Below are 22,805 nucleotides of genomic sequence, written 5' to 3'. Positions count from 1 at the left end.
ACTCATCGGTTGTTTTCTAAAATATTGGGTGAAAATAAACATGGGAACTATACTCCCCAAGAGTTGTGTTGTTGCTTTAAAAGGTGTTAGAAATCCAAATTTTTCAAGCCACAATTTATTTTCATTGAGGACAAAAATGCAGATAAACAAACTAATGAAAACAAATGGGGGATTTCCTTCCAAAAAGACAAACTCTTCCAGTGTGCTTTGATCAGCAGTAATGTATCCTGTTCGTATTGATTAAAAAAAACAAGGAGAATCCATCAAGCTGAAGGATCCATCAAGATAACATTGTAAGTTTCCCCAAGATCTATTTGATGAAAAACCTGGAACTGTATACAAACCTACCGTTTGGTGTCTTCACCTGCCAAATTTCTCTTTTTGTGTGAGAGAAACCCTTAGACATAGGGGATCACATAACTGGTACGCAGGTATGCATGCGAACTAATAAAGAAAAATTAAGACATCCATATTGTTTTTAAAGACGCAAAAGCGTACCGTCACTACATTTACACAGGAAAACATTTTTCATAAAGGTAGCGAGGGTGCTCATGATTGCAAGGTGAGCCATACCTGCCTAACCTCTGGATTTCCTGGAGACGCAGGCTCTCCTGGCCCTGTCAACGATCTCTGGGAGGGTTCCAATTTAACTACAGCCCCTCCCTGCTAGCGCTATCATTGGCTGCTTCAAGTTTTTATTAAAAAAAATGAGGGTGATAGGTGGAACCACTCCTGTTCATAAGATCAGTACTTTTCTTTTAATGGGCACTTGAATCAACCAATGACAGCAGGGATCTATTAAAACAGTGCTTTAAGATTAAATGAAAACAACAAACACACTGGCCAAGCAATCAATTATGGCCTAAATTCAAACAAAATTTATGGCGCTGCCATATTGTAGCTATATTTTATAATTGCTAAGGCACAGCCATAATTCTGATTTCATCCAAGCCTTAGCATGACAATCCTCCCCTTTTTTTAATGTGCTTTCCATAGATTACCTCAGGGAGCATTTTTATAGTGAAACTGCCCCCCAACCCAGATACCTGTTAATAAACTGAAATTATGAGTGAGTCAGTACCTATCAGTTTGTTTAAAAGAACAAACTAAGAGATTAAAACATGAATTTAATCATGGAGTGTAATTGTATATAATTAAACCCAACAAGAACAAGTAATAGTTTGAAGTGCCAGTCAAGGGCTTTAGAGGCATACACATTTTAAAAGCTGTTCAGTTCACTTTTAAAAATAACAAAAACAAACTAATAGAGACTGTGTGTGTAAGCATTAATTGCTGGAATTAATTAACACTAACATGCTTTGTGCTCGACTGCTAGCAAACGATAGCAGAGTAACATCAGAAAGACCATTACAATCCAGGTAACAATAACTGCTGAAACTGTGTTTTAAAATACCGCTAGCTGCTTTCAAATATCTTTCCAATTATGCAGCTATAAATGTTGATGAGGGTGAATGCCAGCCCTCTACTGCTTCTCTTTCCATATTCATGCACTGAGTGGCTGTAGATATAATTGAGGCTATGAACAAAATAGGTGATAAGAATGAAAATGACTGTTTTCCTGGAACAAAGATGGGAAAACATGAATACTGAATAGATCTGGTTAATTACCTTGGAGATATACAATGGGGGATTTAGTGTCCCCTGGTTCAGTTGAGGTGATTATAATTGTGTAGTTCATCTCTATTCTTTCTGTCAGTGCTGACCGTAGTCAGTTAGATGTGAATATGTATACAGTGTTAGCACCACCAACATAAATTGTGAGAAACTCAAGTGGCAAACTAGGTTAAACAATAATGCTCTGTAATTCAATTCTTTAATTCGTTTTTTTGTTTACTCTGGGTAAGACCTCGTGCTTAGTGCCACCAGTATGTCCAGCATTACATAAAAAGAACAGGAAATACTATTAACTGAGAACATTGTGTCAGAAACAAATGAAACAGTTGCTAGAAATGGTAAGACAATAGATTTGTAACAGTGCACTGTGGTCCTGAGACCCTAGAACACTCTTTCTGTAGGCTGGTGACCCTGGGGGGTCCTCAAGATGATTTCAGGGGGGGCCGCAGTACATATAGAAACACTCAAATTCCCAAATGGCATAGCAGTGCTGCACAGGTCTGAGGAATGATATTTACAGGAACGCTACTGTTAGGTACTCAGGGTTCAAATGCAGTACTTACTACCTTGTAGTCGGCTCTATTGTACATTTATAATCTTCATTTTCAATGCTCACTTTGTACCATTATACAACAAAAGGGGGGATTGTAAGGAGAACTAAATGCCACCTTATTTTGAGTCATTCGGTAGGGATCCTAAGAAACTGAACTGGATTACTGTAATGGTTCACGCAATCGTGACACCATGTGCAAATATGTACTCAGTATTAATAGCAGATGCAGGAGGCATTCCTGTTTGAGGACTGCAACAGAATGTCAAGGCTGTGAGAAAAAGACAAGTTATCATGTAGGAAAGCCCACTACAGCTAGTATTAAATATATTTTCTAACAGGTGTTTTTATTTGTTGTACTGGATTTTTTTCAGTAGTTTCCAAGGACGCCACTGACGAGAACCACTGATGTATAATGAGCTTTCAAGTGGGAATCTGATTGCAAGCTAGATTTGATTGTATGACGACGGTTTGTGTGTGACCCTTACAAAAAATTTTCTTTACAACAAGCAGCATATTTACATAGCTACAGCACAAACCCAAAGGCTTCAGCTTCTCCATTCAGCTGTCTTGTTGTTACTCAAGGTTTATTTCTTCTTACAAAAAATCAATACTCGCTCTAACTGTTTATTAAAAATAAGTATTGCCTGTGATGGGAGCGAAGTTTTTATTCACTGGCACAATAATGCATTTTATTTTGGCAGGCCTGCACTTGCGTCTGTCACACTGGTAGATGTTTTCTCAATGCAATCTCATAGAGACGGCTAGTGCCACAGCAGTGGATTATATACTGCCCAGAGCTTATCAAGAGAGAGGATCATTAAACTCTCTGCGACATGGCGCTGCCATTTACAGCACAGCCTTTACAGAAACCAATACCATTGTAAAGTATGCACAATTGCAGAGCGGTCTTGGTGTAATATTCTAAAAGTTGTCTATACGATTGAAGCTGCCCTTGCTCTATGCATGCCCTCAAGAAATGAACCATTGTAGCACCATTACAATCTCATTGATCATCACTTGGTAAGGGAAAGGGCACCACTCTCAATCCCCTAACTGGATGCTGAACACCATTAGAGACACACATATAGTTTGCTATATCCTCTTGGGGCATAACTGCACAGCCAGAATACATTCAACAGGCCTCTACAGGAATTGAATTAGTCTGCTGCAATTAAAAACTATTCTGAAACAGTGATGTACCCACATTTCACTGAAATAACCACAGTTTGCATTTAGTACTGTAACAATGTGCAATTGTGTTGTATTCATTTAAAACCCATTAGGTCGCCATTAGCACCATGCTATTTCCAAGAATTGTTTGTCCATGCAATCTTTCTGCATTAGTTTGCCTCTGCACTTTACCAGACTTTTAGGGCATTGTGTATGTAATTAAATAAAAACAAGTTCTGTTTTATAAGAACTTTATAAAAATGTTTGATGCCCTTAATCAAGCAGGCATACAAAGTCTCAGATTTGCAGATATATTAATGTCAAACGCATTACTGTGAGTCATAGCATTTTTTTTTTTCAACTAGAACTAAAATTGTCAATACATAGAAAGCGATTCTTTCTATCGGGCTGTCTGAAATACAAATCACCCTTGTATTGTTTCCCATGACTCGTTTGTCAGCTTCCATTTGGTAATTCAATTTGCCACGTAGTGGTGAACGTTGGCTTTTCTTGGTAATGGCCGGGTTCAATCTCTTCTTTCGTTTGACCTTGTGTCACCTCTGACAACGGTTTTGGTAAAATGCTTTCAGTTGGACTTTAATGTCACAAATGGCTTATGAAACGTGATTTAGTTTAACAAAATCAAGTACGCCCATACCTGCACACAATAACTGACAAGCAAGCCCTCTAAGGTGACCAATGTCAAATGTCAAATATTAAACAACTAAGTGCGTTTTATATACTTGTAATACAATGCAATCCTATTGAATCCATGCGTAATACATTGTAATACTATTTAATACATTTTGTGGAAATAAAGAAGGTTTTTATATATTTGCTCCATACAACTACTGTGTCAACAATATACAATGTATAGCTTTTGTTTCTCAGTGTTATATGCAATCCCCTAAGCAGTATCGTTTTATACCAGAAAATGCACTTAGTTGAGATTGTACTGTATAGACATAAGTACTAGAACAGCTGCCCTCTATCATTGACTGTTAAAAATTTAAATTAGTTTTAGACATGAAACCTTTTAAAGGAGCGACAAATGTTTTAAAATTCAATTTCATCGCCGAGTAAGGAGACTCGGAGACCAGAATGCTGCGTTTTAGCGCTCACGCGCATTTATTTACAATTTCAAAAACAGACAAAACAACAAACCCGTACCGCACAACACCTTCACCACAATCACTCTCCTCCCTAACACCCGTGATCACCCTTTAAATACACCTGTAGCCTATTTAATCATTTGTTCAGTTGAAGGCTCCAGGCACATCCCCGCCTGTTTTTGCAGGGATGAATATGAGGACTGTGATTCCCAGTCAGGGTTAAGGTTACTCTCTGACTGACATGGTGGAGGACAGTGGCGACATGTGAATTAAAATCCACCCCAGTTATAATGGCGTCTTTCGAAGCCAGCCGTTTAATGCTTCTTAACAAAGCATGCATGCATGCTAATGAAGAGGTCCGTGGTAGTGTGTGAAGCAATCGTCTGCCAAGGTTAAATCAGAGGCAGCGCACGATGACAGAGATTTATAATGAAAGCCAATGCGCAGCAGCTAGCGGGGCGAGCTGTTACACAGTTCAGATGCAAAACTGTGATATGAAATGAACCATCTTTCTAGTTCACTAACCCTTATTGAAACACTGTCTCATTAAGGCCCTTTCTGAATAAATGCGATTGCTTGCCAAGTGTTACGTCAACACAACCTGCTGTCTAAGACTTCTCTCGCTAGTATGTAAGCAGTGGGCATTCAAGCTGTCTTGCATTACACTATGTAACACAATTTTTATTCCTGGGTAGTAAGTGTTATTTCCTAATTGCTTATGCCTCAAAAGTATAGAAAATGGCCATTATTCCCCACAATACAGTATAATCGTAAATCTCGAAAAACTACTCACTTCTAAATCTTTTGTAGTCATGTTTGTATTACTTTAGTATAAACACATGTTAATTTGGATTCATATGTTGTTTTTTTCTGACTTTATGTGAACGAAAAGACACACATTTGCCCGTTTTCCCATTGGAAATAGTGATATTTTGAAATATCACTGTCCTGGTCACAAAAGCAAAGTTTGTGGGGAATAATAGCCATTTTCTATACTTTTGAGGCATAAGCAATTAGGAAATAACACTTACTACCCAGGAACAAAAAATAAATAAATAATTGTTACACGGTGTTATTTGAATAGTGCTATACGTGCTGGCCTATTCTATACGAGTAAGATACTGCAAACGTCAAGTTCTTTATTTAAAAAACGGATATCTTAGTATGCAACTTTTGTATACACCTGGGCTCTCCTAGTTTTGGTATCGGACATACTCAATCCAAACAAAACTCCCCACGCACAGGGCGTCAGTCATGATGAATTTCAGATCTGCAGGGTATACTGTATTAGCTTGTATTCAATGCCCGTTTCTAGATTTCTATACTGTATTGTGGACTTGTGTTTTGACTGGCAGTAGAGTCAGCACATTTGACACGGTTTTGAATGTTACTTCGAAAAATGAACGAAGAAAAGTGTTCGTGAAACAACTGTTAATGGATTTGTTGGCATGAGTTTAGCCACGAAACCTGTTTCCTTGTAAATAATAATAATAATAATAATAATAATAATAATAATAATAATAATAAAGCAGGTGCTGCATTAAATCAGTTTAGTGTAAAATGTAAAATGCCTTTAGCACGCAGTGAAATGTAATATCCAATGTTCTTAACAACTCTACAGTGATATAAATTGGGTACGATTAAAGGTAAAGGCTGTGTCTTATATATTTATATATTGAAAAGGAGAAAGGCAGGAGTTAGGTTGAACAAACCCGTTCCTTTTACTTCTCAAGACTAACTGACCAGCTAATGACAGTTTAGTAAAACTGAATCATTTTTACCAATGAGTTAAATCTTTGAATGTCAATAATTACGTGTGTGACACGATTCTGCAGATCACATACAGCGCATTATGTCCAAATATGTATTTTGTATTCCAGGATTGAAGACTATTGCTAGCGTCAATACAGACGATTTGATCTTCAGTCTTCAGCTCAGATTGAAGTGAATCAGTATTCGCGATGCGCTGGGAAAGTGATAATCTGTTTTATATTAGTAAACATAATGCATTCAAATAACAGCTTGTTCATTTCATTGCACTGCTGCCTGTTACTGATCTTGCTTGTTAAGTGACAGTATGTGACAGCAAGGCCAGCGCTAGGATCTTTCAGCTCAGGTTTGTTCCCTAATTAACACCTTTACAGTCCAACTGAATTAATCATGAGAAAGAAAAAGTATGTGCAAAAAATATGGCAGGTTTCCGTAATATATGCTTGTATATAAATTGTACACATTTATTTATTCACATGATAAAGGAACAAAAAATACTTGATTGTAGATAAAGATTCCAGCTGGTGCCTTCAGCAAAATGCACAGGGGGCTCAATGCTGAAAAAAATAAAATAGGGTAGGAGTGAAAAAAAGTCTTATTTTCAGGAAGATTTTTTTTTTTTTTTTTTTTTTTTTTTTTTTTTTACTGCAGGACCAAAGTGGAAAATATTTTGCAAACTTTGTCCGTTAAATTGCAAGAACAATATTCAAATTCTTGCACAATGGTGCCACCTATTGGAGACATACATCATTACTGATCATAATGTAACATTGATGATGTATAGTACCCATTAGTGCGGCATGGATGGATGCTGATTACAGTAACCTGATGTAGTCCTTGATCTGCTTAAAAAGTTAATGTAACACTCCAGCAAGTGCCAGCAAGCGTGGTAAAGACTTTGTTAGGTCAAACTGACAATAGTGTGTAGCACTTAAAGCTGCAGTATTCCACAAACATATTCAATTTTAAACCATGTAGGTTTATTACATTGTTTTAAACTGTGCCTTCTGCTGACTATTAAAACAACATTGGAAGTATGCAGTCCTGTGTAAGAAATAGAGTCTTGCTCAGAATACTATTTGCAGCAGAAGGTGGTTATAAATGACATCTGTGCCAATCGTACATTACTGACCAAAACCAACCTGAGAGACAAATACTATTGTGTGATGATATATTCTGACCCATATATTATTCTGTTTATATTCAGTGTCTCAAACATCAGGTGTGGTGAGGTCACAGAAAAAAAAGGTTACAATTAAAGACAGTATTCAACGTCGATAGATTATGTTTTGTTGGACCTTTGTTATCAGCTTTTAAGTGAAGAAACCGTGAGTGTTCATACCGGTACTGATTATTTTTATTCTTTCTTATTTAGGTAGATCCTTCCCATTTTTTTTAAACATATCAACTCTACAGGTGTCTCTTGTAAAATAGTATAATTAGACCAAAAACACTATTTGGGAACAGAGTACAAAGACTGTGGATGAATATACAGTCAACAATCCATTAGACATACAGTAGCTCTAATCCAAACACAGATAATGGCACTGACAACACTGATCATGGAAATACCTAATTAAGACCACAAGGGGGTGCTGTGCCCATGCCAAAGCCTGTTTGCCCTTTCTCTTATTCTTTGTAAAGATTATAACGTAGTATTGTGTTCCGAAATACTGTCTAATCACATAGAGTGCATACAAACAGCCTTTAAATAATGTGTGGGTTAAGAATCAGATAGGATCACAGAATGAAATACTGCAGGAAAACGGCTTTAAAGTATTTCGGTAGTTTATTTTTCACAATTTCCTTTTTTTGTGTGTTGATTTCCAATAACGTGTTTTTGGAACATGTTGTGATACACAGAGGAGAGCAGTTCAATTATCTTTCATGATGTAAAGACACGGGTTACTTTGTAATACCGGAATACAATTTTCAAAATAGTCTGAAAATGTACTGATAATAAAAACTAAAAACACACTGTAAACCTCCAATGATACTGAAAGTATTCAAGCATTGGTGGTTTCCAGCCAATCAGAGTGCAGGAAGTGTAATTAAAAAAATAAGACCCCTCACTATGGGGAATAGGGACCTGTATAGGTGGCAATGATCCAAGTTCTAATGTTTTGAAACCCCAGTAATAACTACAGATCTTAATCCTGTTATCAAACAAAAAATAAATCCGATCAAAATGGTGTGATTGCGAAACAAATTGTAACATTTATCAACTATCATTCATAGGGCCTGAATTAAATTAAAGTTTATGTCGCCCCCATAGTTCTACATTATAATGGCTATGGCAACGCCATAGTTTTGATTTAATCCAGGCCTAGTCTATAGAATGCTATAAAGCATTGTTGCAGCAGGAGAATCTGTGAAAACATTTTTATTCTCCGATTACAGGAGGTTGATCAGGTTACAACTACACCTATTTCAAGGCACAACTATGTGTTTGTATTCATTTTTGCACATTTACAAACAAACCAATTCAAGTGCAGCAGACTATGAAATGCATGTGCTAGTTAATAATACATGACAGAAATTGCAACAAATGGGACAATGGCAGTCAGCCAAGTTCCTATCCTACGCATTTCACATATAGACTCAGTTTTGAATAGATTCAAATGGAGCCTGCAGATGCAGAGGGGACATGGTAGAAGCTAAATGTCTTACATCCTGCACAATTATCGAGAACGTTTGTACAATATATATATATATATATATATATAGAGAGAGAGAGAGAGAGAGAGAGAGAGAGAGAGAGAGAGAAATATTACAAGGTGACATTGTTTAATGATGGCACTCCCATTAAAGAATGAATGAAATGTAGGAACAATGAGGGAAATTCGATGCAGAGGAGAAAATACGAACGTGGCAACAGACAAGTTCATTTCTGTTAATATATCCTATCCTATAGTAGTTGCAATTTCCCAATGTTTCGGTATGTTTAACATATCTTTGTCAAGGGAAAGTGTGTTTGAAAACAAACAGCGAAGGTTCTTAAAGGCTTTTGCTGCCATGGTAACTACACTCATTACTCACACCCATATACACTTTTTGGCAAAATTCTAATTTTCTAGATGCATAACTGAACTGTAACTATACTATTCCGTAACTACATTAATACTTCTAAAAATAGATTTGTATTATGCATACACTATGACCTATAAGCATTAAACAAACAACATGTATAGGTTAAATTATACCATTGTGCACAAATATGTTCGTGAAAACAGCTGCATTAAACCTGGATAACTGGAAAAGACAGCAATTTCTAGGTCTGACCAACTACAAAACTTTATAGTGTAAACCCCAATAACATACTGCGTATGACCAGCTAGAAACCAATGAAACCAGTTGTAAGAGACTACTCAAGCAGCAGCCTGGATCTTCTTGAACAGAATAGTAGAATTGCTGAAAAGGCATCACTGCTTCAGTTCCCAGGAGTCTGTTTTCAGTAATGATGTTAAAAAGAGGAGTGATTAACTGGTCATTAACATGACTCAGATGGACAGAGGCCAGCAGGACATTTCTGAAGAGTTTAATAGCAGGATGATGAAGGGAATGTATCCACTATTATTATTTTTGTTTTGTTTTAATTAAATTGATTTAATCAGGCAGTTGCCTCCGGATTTGGCTAAATCCGTTTTGTTGGTGTGATTAATCCACTATTCCTGACCAAACGCTCAACTAATAAAGCAGCCCCTTTTCAATGCCAGTCTTCACCTCCAGTCTGGCAACATATTAACAGATGGGCAGCCCAGCTTCAAATCCCAGCAAATGCTGGAAGGGTTGAGTACTGGAACATGTATTTACTAGTTTTCTTACTGGATACCCATCTGGTATATAAAACCACAGTACAAATACAACAACAGTAGATTCATCTGCTTGGACTATTTTTTTTTGTGACTCTTCTTGAGCCCTACTGGGGGTGGGTGGGGTGAGGTGGGAGGGCTCATTTAAAAGCACAGAATCTAGTCTTTTTTTAATGCTCCCGGTGTTTTAGTTCCTATTACTTCACCTGGTAGGCTATTCCATGCATTTAGAACTTGTGTAAAAAAGTGCTTCTAGCTTTCTGGTCTAAACTTGCTTTTACTCAGCTTCCACTTATGTCCTCTTGTTCTTCTCTCTGTGCTAAATGCAAGGTAGTGTAAACGAGGCTGTGTGGTCCAGTGGTTTAAAAAAAGGGCTTGTAACCAGGAGGTCAAATCCTGGCTTGTGTGACCCTGAGCAAGTCACTTAACCCCCTTGTCTTTCGGGTGAGACGTTGTTGTAAGTGACTGCAGCAAATGCATAGTTCACACACCCTCGTCTATGTAAGTCGCCTTGGATAAAGGCGTCTGCTAAATAAACTAATAATGGTGTCTTGGGTTAACGTTATCTAGAAAACGTCAAGCTGGTTTTACAGAACTAGAACCAAGCAGTAAGTAATACAATCGCAGTTCTCTTAAGAACTCTCAAGGTGTTCGTTTCCCAGTTTGTAACATTTACATTTGTTTTCCTACCTTTCAAAAAGATCCAACAAATTAAATGCTTTAATATGTCACTTTGTCTCTTCTAATCTGTGTTTACGTTTATTATACACTTGGCCAGAGCAATTCAGGTTGGAGCTGGCTGTGCTGGTTCTCAACTGGTCATGCCGAATTGGTTCAAGAAAAACTGTATGTATGCAACTGACTATAATTCATGCATCTTCTTCCACTCGTTTTTAAAGACTGACCAGTTGTCTCTTTCCACAGGTAGTTGCAATGGGCAATGGTAACCTACACAAGCTTACAAACACAAAAAGAAAAATACATGTATTTTATTAGGTTCTTAGTGCTTTGAACTCAGCTCTATTGAGTTATGGATGATGAGCCTGTTAACACATTAAGTCTATCTGTTGGCTCCCCCATCTAAGTTGTTGGCTCATGTACCCAATATTTCTTTGCACCCGGCAGAGAGTTGATTAAAATGTTATCTATCTTTGTCAGCCAGATAATCACTGCACACTGATATCAATCTTAACCCGCCATATGTCACACAAAGTCTGGTTTTAAGATGCTGCACTCTCGGTCATCATCTTAGCAGGCAGAGAGGGTGGCTGCCAAGTTCATTATTCCTTCAAAATGAGGCTTTGAAAAGAGATTCTTGTTTTTCTCTTTACACAAACACACACACACACACAGGTTTGTGAGGACTTTGCATTGGCGCCAATATACTGTAGATTTATTATTCTAAAGTCGGGCTAAAATAAACACTCCTGCATTGAAAGTTTTCTTTAGAAGCAGTTTTTTTCTTTTCAATGTTCAAATGTTTAAACATTACAAGGGTATGTCCTCATAAGGTAGGCTTTGGCAAGTTATCAAATGCACACACTCACACACCTTGAGAATCTTAGTTTAAGTATTCAAGCTCCCACACACACACAAAAAAAACTTTCTTTTTTCATTTATTTAATGATTTAACATAATGACATATACAATAGACTCCTGAGATGCCAACAGAACTGTAGGACAGTGAAAGAAAAGAAAAACGACAAATAAGGAGCCGGTGGCTTCAAGAAGGAATTGCAGTGTAGCAGCTCTTGACTAATGCTTAGAAGACATCCACAGCCAGTCTGGATTCTCGCCAGCAGAGGCTTGCAACTCCTAACTCTGCGGCAATCCGGAGTCCAGACGGAAGGTGGAGAACCAACTGTTCCAGATTAGAAGGGATTGTCCATTTCACCTCCAATTCCACATCAGCTATGATTATTTAACATGAGACTGGGTATTGAGGGAAAGAAGGTTTTTTTTTTTATTATTATTATTATTATTACAATATTACAATGGAGGGAAACCTTTCAATTTGTCCCAACCAAAATCCAAGAAAGTGTCCCTCTTTTTAGGTATGGGTGATCGGTTGCTTTGAAGGGATTCGGTTTGTGTCATTGACAATATACAGTTGAAAAGTTAATGGCTTTGAAAGATACCCTCCAGTTCTCCATGGAGGGTCTTAGTGTCCATTGGTCTCCACGGCTGAGACAGAGGCTGGTGTTGATGACCTGGACGCGGTCGTGGTGATCTTCTCCAGTGCTGGGCTGGCTGTAGCCACGCTGTCTGGGAACTTGCCCGCTGCCCTGCCTGGCACTGCGGAGGGGGGTTTGGGTTGTGCCTGGAGTCCTGGGCTGCAGATCAGGTGGTGCCTCTCCCAGTCCTTGTGCTGACAGAACGAGCCGCAGTAGCGGGCCGCATTGCAGCCGCTGCAGGTTTCACTGGCTTTGCGACCGCAGTTCCAGCAGCTCTGAGAACACAACAAGGAAAGCTACTTCAGTCTGTACCCCTTTTAGGAAAGTTTAAAAAACCTTTACTTTTACTCAGCATATTCTAGAGACAGAGGGCTAGTTAGTGATTTTTTTTATCACAATGCAGCAGGAAAATCTAGATCAGACCGAACCGGGCTCTGGTAGCATCATTATCAAAAACCCACCTCGCTGGAGTCTTCCTGCTCGTTGATGACCTGGATGGCGTCCTTGGTGGCCTGGCGCTTGGCCTCTGCCAGGGTCTTCTCCATCCTGGCTCTCTCCACCGTGACCAGCTCGAGAGCCTTCTGCTCTGCCTCTGCCACGGCTTTCTGCACCTCGCCCATGGCCTGCCGCTTCACCTCATTCACTGCCTCCTCTGCACAGGGAGAAACTACCGTCAGGACCAGCTGATGCGACACACTGAGCTTCAGAAAACTTTTGCTTGATTTAAAATTATAATTGTGGAACAAAACTCAAAATAACTCATTCATTTATAGTCGCTTCTTTCCAGTTTTAGAACACAACAGTTTCCATTGTTATAAGAAAAAAAAAAATCTGGCCAAGCACAATTTCACACTTGTCTACCCTGCTTTAGCTATTTTGTAGACAAACCCTACAAATAATCCCAGGGAATTTTAGTCCTGGTTGCCTATTTTAATTAAGGCTCCTTTTGTCATGTTTTTTATTAGCGGAGATGTAGACGCTCTCATTTCATTATACAAAGGCCCCTTTCTGAGTGTTTGGCTTGAAAAGGGCTTTAGTGGTCAGAGGCACTCGGCAGGGAGCCACGGCAGTTGACTAATCCACGTTTGATTTATTTGTATTATTTCTCTTTTCCGGGAATATTAATCCTGAACAGTATAGCAGCGATACGCTGCAATTTACATTCTTACCAGCTTTTCTCCAGATCTCATCTGGGACGTATCCAGACCGGGGTGTGAGCTGGGAATCTGTGAAAAGAGAATACACAGTTTAGACAGACTGCACATTACTGTTCATGATCTTTATTTCTGTTGCAACCCTATTTTGCAAGTATTGAATATTTGTGTCTTGTTACACTTTATTAATCACATCTCTATGATGACCACTAGAAGGCCCAGACTGTCTTGAGCGGGAGGCAGCAGGGGATGGAAGTCAATCATTTTAACAAAACAATAAATGTGTATTTGTATCACGGTATTTAATGATGAACTATTTTTTTAAAGAAATGAAGTAGGTAGAATGTAATTGAATTGAGTGCAAACTGCAGAGTAAAAAGATTCAACTACAAATAGGGGCAGTTTTTGCAATTGCATGGGGCCCCAGGCAGCAAGGGGCACCTGTTGTCGTGACTCTGTATTAAAAAAACATATTCACCTCAAGTCTGCACCAGAATGAATGACTAATTAGCCATTTTACTGTTCTTTTTATCTACAAGCCACAAGCCATGAACAGAAAAAAACACTGTGTTGGGGTTTAAAGCCGTGCGCAAGTTTGTGTCAGTATAACCGCGTAGCTACCCACAATTTAAGCGAACAATGGTAAGACATTTAAACATGAACTCATTTTGACACACTGCACGTACTGGCAGTGCTGCAAACGTGAGGGGAACGCACGCGTAGGGCTGCATGTTTGAATGAACCTGGAAACACACTTAAATAAATGTGCTTCCAGCCGATGTATCGTCCTCGTCTCCTGTGATGCTCCACTGCATCTACGAGTGAAATGTGCTGGACCTGAATCCTCACCTCAGCATTACTGACTTGCGCCTGCTTTTGATTGTGCCTGTCACAGCAGCAGCAGCCTGAACATGAAATCAATAATAATAATAATAAAAAAAACCCAAAAAACGATTTACTTTCTACAATGCTGCAGGAACGTTTGACTGGACTGGCAGATATCGATCGGGTACCAGATTTGCTGAAAATGGGATTATTCAGCTAGAATTGAAGACTGTCACTTTGAAAGCACTAAAGACTCCTTTTTAACTGTCTCTGACTTTTTTTTTTTTTTTTTTTTTGTAATAAAATGCAATAAGTTTAATAGCGTCACTGTTGCCCTGTTTGAAAGTCACGGTATCATAGCGCAGTATTACTGGTAAGAATAGGGGCCTCAGAATCAATAGGGGCCACTGTGGGACAAACTGAAGAGGGGTGTCCTGGAGAGCCATTTCACTCCAGGTTTAACAGGTAAAATGATACAATAAACAACTTCAGGGTCTGGATTGAGGTTTAATTGGTTCAATTAAACAATTTGGAACACAGACCAGGAGTGGAAGGTTCAGCTTGGGACAGCCCTGAAATAGGAGACAATGTTTGTGTGGACCTTACCACTATCTCCCCCCCCGCGAGGGCTGCTCTGCTTGGAGGGGGCGCTCTTCCTCGCCTCCTCGTGCTCACTGGAACGCCTCCTCCAGTAGTGCATTTCCTCGCGATCCGCCTCCTGGCAGCGGCGCAGCACTGCGATGGAGCGCCGCGTCTTCTCCACCATGTCAACGATGCAGTTCAGCACCTGTATAAGGGACACAGCGAGGGCCGTCAGTCACAGAGAGATACACAGAGACTGGCAGACAGACCGAAGCAAACACAAAAGAGGCTAGTCACAGCCAGAAAGGCGTGGGGTCTGATTTTTAAAGCTAATCAAATGTGTTCTGAAACTGCATTTCAGGTGAATTAATGTCCTTTTCTGTGATGCAGGTTTTGTGTTTGTATGGATAATATAATAACTGTCCACAGTCTTTATTGACACCTTCACAACCTTTGAAATTCTGGTCAAAATTGTTGACACAGAAACGAAGAACAGATAAAGTTAGTAACAGACACAGGTAGCATTAGATAACGTGAAATAGCTTTGCGTTAACATACATGATACTGTACATTACCCAGCAGCAAGTATTTATTACAAAAACTAGTTTGCAAAACTCATGTCAGAATATGTGTTTACACAGCATGTGGAAAAAAAAAAAACATCTAAAACATGCAAGGTTGCGGGGGTAACACAAGCGAAAAAACAGGCAGTCATTAAGGGGTTAAATTACATTTTGCACTCCTTGATCTGTCCTGCCCTTGGCGAAAACAACAGGCCTTACATGATCGAGGTGTCTCCACTCGTCCGCCCACTCTCGCTCAGTCAGCCTGTGGTCCATTGGCTCTTCGCGATAGCTCACGTTTGTACCTGGAAAAAAAAAAAGAAAAAGTGGGGGAAAAAAAAAAAAAAGTGTGTTAAAACTCAGTCAAACAACTAGAAAACTCTGCACACTCAGAAGCAGCGATGTTTATTCAGGATATCTGTCCGCCCACCCCCCACCCCCCACAGAATACCCTATAACACGATGCAGCACTATTGTCATCAAGATTCTGCTCATGCCAAGATATACAGCTTGTCTAGGACTGTCTGGTCTGCAATTCTCTAGGCGCCTAGGCCTGGCCTCAAAACTGCTCGGCTACACTGTCTGCTACTGTGGCTGCACAGTGCAGCTGATTACCCTGCACAGTATAAGTCAATTATGGACCCACACAAGGACTGAGGCTTTCCAGGAGGTCTTGATGAAGGACAGACACTGATCAGAATAGAATGTGTTGGACAATCAACATCTGGAAGTCAGCTGGCGTCATTTTCTTTTGAAAGCAGCAGCCTGGGCGGCATTGCATCAGGGAGCCACCAGGGCTGGAGAATGGCAGCCACGTCTAAGCAGCAGTCGGGCTGATAAGTGGATGTGACGCTATGCTTGAAGATCTTTAATGAAAACAGCTGAAATCTGGGTTTCATCTACTCATTCCTGAGCTGAGGTTTCTAACGGCAGCAGACACAAGAGTGCTTTTGATCACAAAGCCCTTTTCTAAAACTAGTAAATGTGTTACTACCCATTCACCTACTGTGAAGCTGTTTTTCTATGAGCCAGAGTAGAAATTAAATATGTTCTCGTTTTGTTTGGGTGAATGAGATTTATAAAACATCCATCCCTTGATTTTTGCAACTTCAGTAATGATATACTAGGCTTATTAATTAAATATACTTTAACCACTGCGATCACTCCTAAAGGCTCTAAAACAAGATCCCCTTTTTCAGGGTCTGAAGACCCAAATTCCCCTTCCTTCCCCTCTTACCCGGATGGCGTGGCCTCTCTTTGGCATCTCGGACCTCTAGGAGGCGCTGGGGGTCCCGGTAGTTGTGCGGGCCGGTGACATCCTCCAGGGCGTAGTGCTGCAGGGGGGGAGGTGTGGGGTGGTGCTGAGTGCTCAGTGGGAGGGGCACTGGCAGGGCAGGGCTGTGGCGAGGGGCAGGGCTGATTGTGCAGATGCGTTTGGCTGGGGGCTCCATGGCAACAGGTACTCGTTCATGAAACCCATTCTCTTTACCTCTGAACAGGAAACAAAAACCCACTGTTAACACCAGGCTTCAGATGACACAAGATTTACAACAAAAGATAATTCCTTACACTATTTTAAAACAGTTATTTGTAATGGCTGTAATACCCAGTGGAGCAGTGGGATCTGGTCTTACCTGTCAGGGCTACGTCTCTTGCCGTTCTCGTTGGTCTCCAGCAACAGCTCCGAGGAGTCAGGGGGGGAAGCCATGGTGGTGCTGAGCAGCAGGTGCTCGTGCTGGGACAGGTACTGCGCTGGGGTCTGCTTGGCAGCCCGGGCACAATGCAGGAGCTCCCTCTGCAGGAGGGGCAGGTTAGCCTGCAGGTGGAAACACACAGGAGTGAATCTCTTGGATCATGCCAGCCAAATCATGTTACTTGTTATAAACAGTTGTAGATTATACATTTTAAATAATTCCAATTTCAATGCATTTTTGATATCAGTTTGTACTCTAAAATGTTATAACAGTGTTCTGTCTTGTAACTGCCCGTCACATACACTGTGTTGCATGTGCTCTGTGCTGGTCGTATCACAAGAGCTGTTCACTGTGTTGATATGTAAATAAATCCTGTTTGTCTGCGGGGCAGATCAACTTCAACCTCCGTCTGGACCTCCTGTCTGTCACTCAGCAGTGAAAGCACGCATGCACGCAAATGGCAGACGGCTACCCTGTCACAAGCATTAATACCCTTTCTAAACAAGGGATTTAGGGGAGATCCCCAATAAAAGCTGAATCTCAAAACAATAATTGTGTGAATATAGTAACTGTTACAGCTGTGTATAATGATATTTAAAACAAGATTTATCCAACTTTTTACATAGCCCTTACTCTGGTCCCACAGCAGTTGGATAAGCGACAGATTACTGTAAATTAAATGTATGATTCACATATAAAACCACATCTATATGATCTCTAAACTTTTCCTTTCCTTTGGCACATTGCCGATAGGATTATTAAAAGGTTTGGTTCTGGACCATTTAGGTGGCATGCTTTTCTCTTCACGCCTCCACAATGTTTTGAGTTACAGTATGAACAAATAAAGCACACTGCATGCAAGACTCTTGAGGGAACAGCCACTGTGCTTTCAAGCAACTCATTAATTCTGTTCACATAAAATATTGTTGGTGGGTTGTTGTTTTTTTATTCTCTTCCAGCTTCAATTTGTGACATACTGCAGGCTTGAACAGAGAGGATACGGATGCTGGCATAATGAAAAGCAGGCCCCAGTGTGCATAATTACACCCACTTCCTCGCTCTCCAGTTAATGCCTCCTTGCATATGCTGCTCGTCATTTAGCCATCTTCCGCGGGCGGAAGAAAGTTTTAAGGCGCCCTCGGAGCTGAATGCCTGCATTAATGTGATATGGATCCCACATGGCGTTGTGCCCTCTTAAAGAAAACGACGGCTTTATAGCATGTTTCACACTTCCGAGCTTTTGAAGCAAGCCGCTCAGAAGGGGCTTCACACTGGAATGCACAGCAGTAATCTAATAAATAATGCACTGAATCCAAAGACAGTGTACATCAGTGCGGCAGACAGTCTAACCAGTGTGGGTTCAGTGGCATCGGTTTTAAATAAATTTTGAGCTACGTTTCCATGTATCCAAGCAAGCAGCTGAATTTAACAGATAGCCATTAATCTATGCATCTTCAGTGAATATTATATCCTTGGTGTTGGGCTGGGTTTAACATTTAAAGACTGCCATTCCTTGGGCTTGTAACCCAGTCTGTGCGTTTCTTTTTAGCTGCTGGTTTTGTTCTGTTAGTTTGGCTTCAAGATCCCCCTATAGAGCAGAGCTGTACCTTTAAAAAGGGGATCACAAAGGGCCGGAGTGGAAAATTGGTTGCTTCTTGAAGTCTGCCGTGGAATTCTTCTATCGTAACCGTGGAATTCTACAGGAAGGCAAAACAGAAACAGTGCTCAGTGTAATGGGACACATTTCTAGAAACTAAACTAAAACAATATGCCTTGGATTAGTGTGCGTTAGCCAACAAACACGGTCAGATGAAACACTGCTGAAGAAGTAAACAGAGCAGACTCGTTTTAGATAAAATGAAAATAATAATAATAACAACAATAATAATAATCATCATCATCTTAGATAATTATACTGTCCCACTGGCAGTATTTTTTTTTGGTTTATTTATTTATTTAAATCAAAAAGAATCATTATGTGGGATATAATTATCCAAGTAAAATAATATTTATATGCTGTTTAAGGCAAGTCCTGAGTAGCACATATTACAAAATCTCAAGCAACATACATTTTTCTAACATAGGTCCATATAAAACTTTATGTGTTGATGGAATTTGAATAACATAGCCCCAATATTAAAAGCCAGAATTAAACAAATAACATTAACTGATCTCGTTCAACTTGTATTGTTTAATGATTTAGCAGTTTGGTGTAAACGTTGCACTGGACAAAAACTATTTGACCAGTCTCTATTTATTACTGTTGTTGAACAGAAGAGCCCATCCAGGGTGCTGGAAGGCCTGTGCTCACCACGAGTGCCAGCACCAGGTTGCGGACGCTCTCGCCGATCTCTGGTGAGATGTCGTTGCCAAACTGCTGCAGCGTGGTGAGGAAGCGTTTCAGCTTGCTCAGCTGCCGGGCTCCGCAGGTGGCAGGGAGCTGTTGATTGGCCAGGGAGGAGGAGGAAGAGGATGAAGGTCCACTACTGAACCTCTGAGGAGGGGAAGGGACTCCGTTCAGCGTGGGAGGGGAGTGGTTGATCCCATTGGTCACTGCAAGGAACAAAGCAAATGGTGAACGAATTCGACCATGAAAACACAAGAAATATATATTTATCATCTCGATAAGGAAATCTGCAATGGGTTTCAGCTATACGCTGTTTTTACGTATTTCCATATTGAAAAATTTAAGCTCAAACCAGTAGCCTTGTGACTATATCACGTTTACATTTGTGGCAAGACTAAATTAAATAAAGCATTTCTGCCCTGTAGAATTCCAATCTCTGGAACTCAATTCCGATTGTTAACTGAAAGGGAACAAAGTAGTAAAATAACACTTTGCAGATCACCACGCGGTCGGTCCCTGAGACACTTACGTGCTGTGGAGGAGAAGGACGCTGGCCTGGGCCCGCTGGGGTTGACGGGTGGTAGGGGTGGCATTGCGGAGGGTATGGATCTGGAGTGGACTTTGTCCTCCACAGGAGAACCAGGCATTGCAGGGTTCTTTTTCTCTCCACTGCCTGTGAGAGAGCAGAGCAAGGGCTCCGGTTAACCCTGGTATCAATCTTTGAAATCAAAGCAGGAGATACACAAGCAAACTGTGAACTGACCTGTGCACTACACTAGTTATTTCATTCAAAGCAACATTGACATATCTGTGCTGTGTTATTCGATTATACCCAATGCTTGTGTGAATAAATTCACAATACAGTACTTTACATTTCTACATAGGACACATTCATGTACATACAGTGAAAACAAATCTGTTTTGCCCCTATGATAATTACAGCATTATTAAGTAGAGTATGATCATCTGGTTTGCCACCTTGGCGTAATTTCTCACACAAACACACACTCAATATAAACACTGAAATTGCATCACACTGAAATCGAAGGGGCCAGAAATGCCACTTGTCCACAATCGGGTTGTAGTAAAGACAGGTGAGGACCGAGCCCAGACTGTGGCAATGAAGAAATGCTGCTCTGAGGCAGTGAATCAGATAACAGGCAGCGAGCAAACAGTGGCACTAAAACAATCAGGAGCCACTGTAACCACAAAGCACTCAGCAATCAGCTTGAAGCTCCAATTATTGTCCCATAAAGACTGTTTTATCATATTTGCAGCAGAAGCCCCTTACAGTTGAACCAAGACCCTTCATGTAGCAGCGACTGTGTAAAATACACCATTCTGGGTCTTCAAGCCTGCTCTCTGAATCAGCCAGATGCTGTCTTGCCCTGAGCACAAGAAACGGACTGTAAATGTCCTTAGAGAAGTGCAAATGAAGTAACCCATTGTGTGAATAGAGGTCTGCTATAGAGTATTGCTTAAGACGATGGGTTACTAACAGGGCGTCAGTATGGTCTTGGTTTAAAAATACTGCCAATAATACACTAAAATTACCAGTAATACACTTTTCTTAGCAGCAACTTACTGAAACACCATCCTTTATTTAATATCCTTTTCCCTACAGCTGACTGAATATGAAGTAACAGATGCACTACAGTGTTTTGTCTCCAACCATATTGTGGCAGATACGCAGATAAGCACATTATATCCTTCCTACTAAGCAGTTTAGAAATACTAAAGACACCAATTCAGTGACATACGTTTTGACAGATCATTAGGTATTGCATTGCGGATTGTCTTTCACGGAGCACCTGGAAGCTAACAGCACAAGACCTACACAGCATTTGCACAGACCATTTACACAAGTAAATACTAGAAAACATAAGCTTCATACACATGGTCTGCAATTTCAATTCTGCCAATGAAAAATGGTAAGGGTTTGCATCCTAGTGGTTCTCTCCTGTATCCAATCTTTCACATAGATGAATCACTAAGATTAAAAAACAATGTATCTATTGGAATGATCTAAATCAGGTTCAATTACAATTGCTTTACCTATATATTAATTCTGCACACAATAAAATACAATGTAATATGGTCCACATGGGTTGTAAATCTTTGGATAGCGAAATGAAGAACCCCCTCTTCCCCGTTGATTAGGTCATTAAAACAGACCCCAATGTCACAACAGATTATTATTTTTAATATATTTTTAATATTTATTTTTCTCTTGGCATTATAGGCTCAACTGTCCATTAAATGATTCAAATGTTCCTTCACAGTAGACGTGCCTCACAGTTAATTAACAAGGCATTTGCAAAGGCACTGCACCCGACCTTCAGGTCCCCTTGACCCAACACTTGGCCACGGGGGGGCGTTCTGCATTCGCTCCCTCTCGCTGGCGAGAGCCGCTTGCTCCTCGCGCTGGCCCGTCTCGGAGGGGGTTGTCCGCCCGTGCGTTTCAAAGGTTGAGCGGCGGTGGACATTGTGCCTCTGCGTGGCATGAGGAGAATTTTGACAGCTTTCCGGCTCGTCCATCTGCGTCCCAGCTCGTTTGCAATTGCTGGCTCTTGCCTTTTCACAGTCATGTGGCGCGTACTGCACTGGAGCCAGAGGGTTTCCTCCCATCTTCCCACCTGCTTTGCATTTCAGATAGGGCAGTGCTGCAGAGTCTGCTGTGTCAGTTATCAAACACAATTGACTGTTTGGGTACATGACCAAAGCGGACTTCAGAGTGTAGTCAACAGCAACAAGGAGTGCAAAACAGTAGAATTACTAAAGGGCAGTATTCTCTAGCAATCCGTTAACGCTGTCAATACCAGATGCTGAAATGGAATAATATCCATCTATGAGTACAGTTTAAATAAACGCTGCCACCTACGAGAGACTGACCCAATTCTGTGCCCACCTTGGATAAATATTGATTTAGAATAGCATGTTTACCAATCTAGCCAGCTCCACTGCACACCAGCTGTTTCTGAATAATACAGAGTAAACATCACTGTGGAGGGGAAAAAGAACGCAAGGCTTAGCATTTCAAAAATAAATCAAACATGGCCTGCTATTGGCTGAAATCCCGCATTGCAAAACCACATCTTAAGACTTCAATTGTTGTTGATCAATGGTAAAAGATGAGTCAGGCTGAAATAAGTTTGTGCTCATTTTTATTTAACAGAATTATGGCAGTACCCTATTATATTGTAATTATGGCATTGCTACATTTACAGGTAATGCCAGCACTCTAACAATTACAATTGAATCTTGGGGTTCAGGCACGCTTTATCCGTTGGTTGTCATAAGAGTTCCTATTGTGTTATTCCACACAGCACAAAAGCAGAAGTGACAAGGTAAATTGTGTTTAAAAAGATACACTTTCAAAGGGCATAGTACAGCTGTGCTGTGTGTATATTTGTC

At 40.3% G+C, this 22,805-nt stretch overlaps 1 protein-coding gene across 3 annotated transcripts in view; it reads right to left on the bottom strand.

The window, feature by feature from the left end:
- Nucleotides 1-11,466: 11,466 nt before the first annotated feature.
- LOC121319261 (protein CBFA2T2-like) overlaps nucleotides 11,467-22,805 on the bottom strand; it is a 29,089-nt gene continuing 17,750 nt past the window's right edge. For 2 of the 3 annotated variants that reach the window (XM_041256508.1, XM_041256506.1), the window contains exons 2-11: nucleotides 19,921-20,064; nucleotides 19,356-19,597; nucleotides 18,652-18,741; nucleotides 16,985-17,166; nucleotides 16,588-16,841; nucleotides 15,519-15,655; nucleotides 14,812-14,992; nucleotides 13,396-13,452; nucleotides 12,688-12,878; nucleotides 11,467-12,501 (exon numbers count right to left, since the gene is read on the bottom strand). In XM_041256508.1, coding sequence (XP_041112442.1) covers nucleotides 12,214-12,501; nucleotides 12,688-12,878; nucleotides 13,396-13,452; nucleotides 14,812-14,992; nucleotides 15,519-15,655; nucleotides 16,588-16,841; nucleotides 16,985-17,166; nucleotides 18,652-18,741; nucleotides 19,356-19,597; nucleotides 19,921-20,064 — 1,766 coding nt within the window. In that variant the 3' untranslated portion in view covers nucleotides 11,467-12,213. The remainder of the gene's footprint in view (nucleotides 12,502-12,687; nucleotides 12,879-13,395; nucleotides 13,453-14,811; nucleotides 14,993-15,518; nucleotides 15,656-16,587; nucleotides 16,842-16,984; nucleotides 17,167-18,651; nucleotides 18,742-19,355; nucleotides 19,598-19,920; nucleotides 20,065-22,805) is intronic. The other variant, XM_041256507.1, reaches the window with a different exon arrangement.

This window comes from Polyodon spathula, chromosome 8 (assembly GCF_017654505.1).
Source record: "Polyodon spathula isolate WHYD16114869_AA chromosome 8, ASM1765450v1, whole genome shotgun sequence".
In the NCBI taxonomy this organism is placed as follows: Eukaryota; Metazoa; Chordata; class Actinopteri; order Acipenseriformes; family Polyodontidae; genus Polyodon; species Polyodon spathula.
Note: the sequence above shows the minus strand (reverse complement) of the source record. Positions and strands in the feature narration are given on the sequence as shown.